Raw genomic sequence first — 2,293 nt, 5'->3', positions numbered from 1 at the left:
CAACCAAATGTTGTCCAAATTATCCAAATATCAAAACTTCATTCCTTTTAAAATACCGACAGACTTTATATATAACTTCTCAAATATTATCCTAATCTTATATATAATATCTTAATCTTAACTATCTTGCGCTAATCATATATTTTATCTTAATATAATATTATCTTAATTAATTAATAATAATAATAATTGTTATTATTATAATGTTATTATTATTATTATAATTAAATCCTAATATAATTCTTCTGTATTTATTAAATCAAGAAAAAAGCCTTAAACAGACCGTTATATGATACAGTAGTTTTAGTTCAAGAACAGTGTGAAGATAACAGGAACTTCATAACAGATACAGTTTCATGTGCAAAAATGCAACTACATGCAGACCAGCCTTGAAAAGGCAGCCATTGCATGTTCATAAACTGACTAAGAATACAATAAGTTGAAGCCAGTCAATCCTCATCTGACTCTGCGATCAAGAATTCACAGCATCAGCACAAAACTAAAATACAGTAAAAGTTTCAAGGATACATTAAACTGTAGAGTTAAGATATTGTGCCACCAATTGTAAATGAAACAAAAAAGTACCTGTCATTCTGTTGAGTAAGCGAAGCTAATGTTACCTGTGTTAAAAAAATTTATGAATTAGTTCCATTTCCAGAACGAAATCATGTGCCTCCCTATTACTGGTATCAATGACCAGAAAGACAAAAGTCTTGTATGTAAATGCATACCTTGTAATGCTTCCATGCTCTCCTCTATATAGACACCGAGAGGTGACCCATGAACAGAAAGAAGCATCTGACCAGGCTTAGGCAACCTTAAAGTTTTTGAGGTCATTCCAATAGATAGCCTTTGGCAGGTAGCCTGCAACCATAACAACCATTATTGTCACTTTACGAATGAACTGTTCTCCAGATAAATAACTAGATTCTCCCAAAAATTTTTAGAATCCTCCATAGCCAAGCTCATTATATAAAGCCATACTGTTGCAACAACTCATAAATCGTCTGAAAGAAACACTCCACCGAATATGAGAACTGAGTAACCAGCTAACCATCTCAAATCATTCTATTGTAGTAACCATCAAATGTTAATCGCTAGTTTAACTTCGTAAGTATAAATAAACCAAGGTTGTTGCCTATCCTCGTTACTTGTTTATTTCCAGCTGATCATCTGGAATAGTCAGATAGTTAGGACTTGTTACATGCAGTCCAAACAGTTTTGCAAGGCCCAGAATAGCAATTTATAATTTGAAATTTCGGAACTTAGTGTGGTTCTTTGATTGTTTAGCCCTTTAATTTGTTTTGAAAAATAAAATATGGACATATCTCTCAACTTAAGAGTGCAAGGAAAGAAATAAGTGGTCATATTTGATTAACAGAAGTAGTTGCAAGACAAAAAAAAAAAAAAAAACCATAAAAAAGCTACAAACCCTGGGAGTTTGAAAGGCATCATGCACTCCAAGCATCTGAAAATCACATGGCTCCTCCAGAAACTGAAAAAACAGAAATGTCAAATTTAGAATATTACAACCAAAAAAGTTAATTAAATCTCAAGTCGTGAGTGCGAAGGGGCATATGGACGATGATGATGCTATAAAATGTGATTTTGATTGCAGTCTGAACAAATAATAAAATCATAAAAATCAGTAAATAGTCAAGGAAACTCATTTAAATGGAAGAGGTTAAAGCCATGAAAATCCTTCCGAGTGGATACAGAAAGAACATACAAAGTCTCTGATCTGCTGGATATCAGTGCCTAGAACCATTGTTTTAACTGCCACCAATAACATAAGTTCATGTCAACCACAAACAAAGTAAAAGCAATCCATATTCCAGTCATAAATATCATTAAGGCCGGTTGATATTCACCATTACCTGATTTGCTTGATAACTCATAGCCATCAAAAGAGGAAGCAGCAGAGCAGAAAGGATAAGCAATGGACATCCGATGTAGAAGAGAAGTCTTTATATCTCTTCCATCAGCATTGTACATGCATGAAGTGCCATCAATATCATTCCATTGCACTTCTAATTGCCCATTTTCTTCATTTCTTGCCATTGAAAGGTATGGAAGATTTTCTTTGAAGAATTGAAGCACGGGATTTCAGCTGTTCCTGATCGAAAAATGATCTGAGTAAACTCAAATCAGTGAGTGTATGTTCAATCTCAACATCACAAATCGGCCTAGCTGCGGCACTTTCTCGTTTAACTGAAACATAATGGTGAAAATTGTGAAACTCCTAGTAGAGAACCAAAACTCAGTTAAGAGAATTTTTTTAAAAAAAAAAAAA

The 2,293-nt window shown here is 33.4% G+C and overlaps 1 protein-coding gene across 1 annotated transcript; it reads right to left on the bottom strand.

Annotated features, from left to right (window-relative positions):
- Nucleotides 1-449: 449 nt before the first annotated feature.
- On the bottom strand, nt 450-2,061 carry LOC123205421. Its single transcript, XM_044622370.1, has 5 exons — nt 1,878-2,061; nt 1,730-1,776; nt 1,433-1,495; nt 732-864; nt 450-466 (listed from the first exon to the last, which is right to left on the bottom strand). The coding sequence occupies exons 1-5, from the start codon at nt 2,059-2,061 to the stop codon at nt 450-452; spliced, it is 444 nt and encodes a 147-aa protein (XP_044478305.1).
- Between the last annotated feature and the right edge of the window lie 232 nt (nt 2,062-2,293).

This window comes from Mangifera indica, unplaced genomic scaffold (genome assembly GCF_011075055.1).
Source record: "Mangifera indica cultivar Alphonso unplaced genomic scaffold, CATAS_Mindica_2.1 Un_0005, whole genome shotgun sequence".
Taxonomy (NCBI): domain Eukaryota; kingdom Viridiplantae; phylum Streptophyta; class Magnoliopsida; order Sapindales; family Anacardiaceae; genus Mangifera; species Mangifera indica.
Note: the sequence above shows the minus strand (reverse complement) of the source record. Positions and strands in the feature narration are given on the sequence as shown.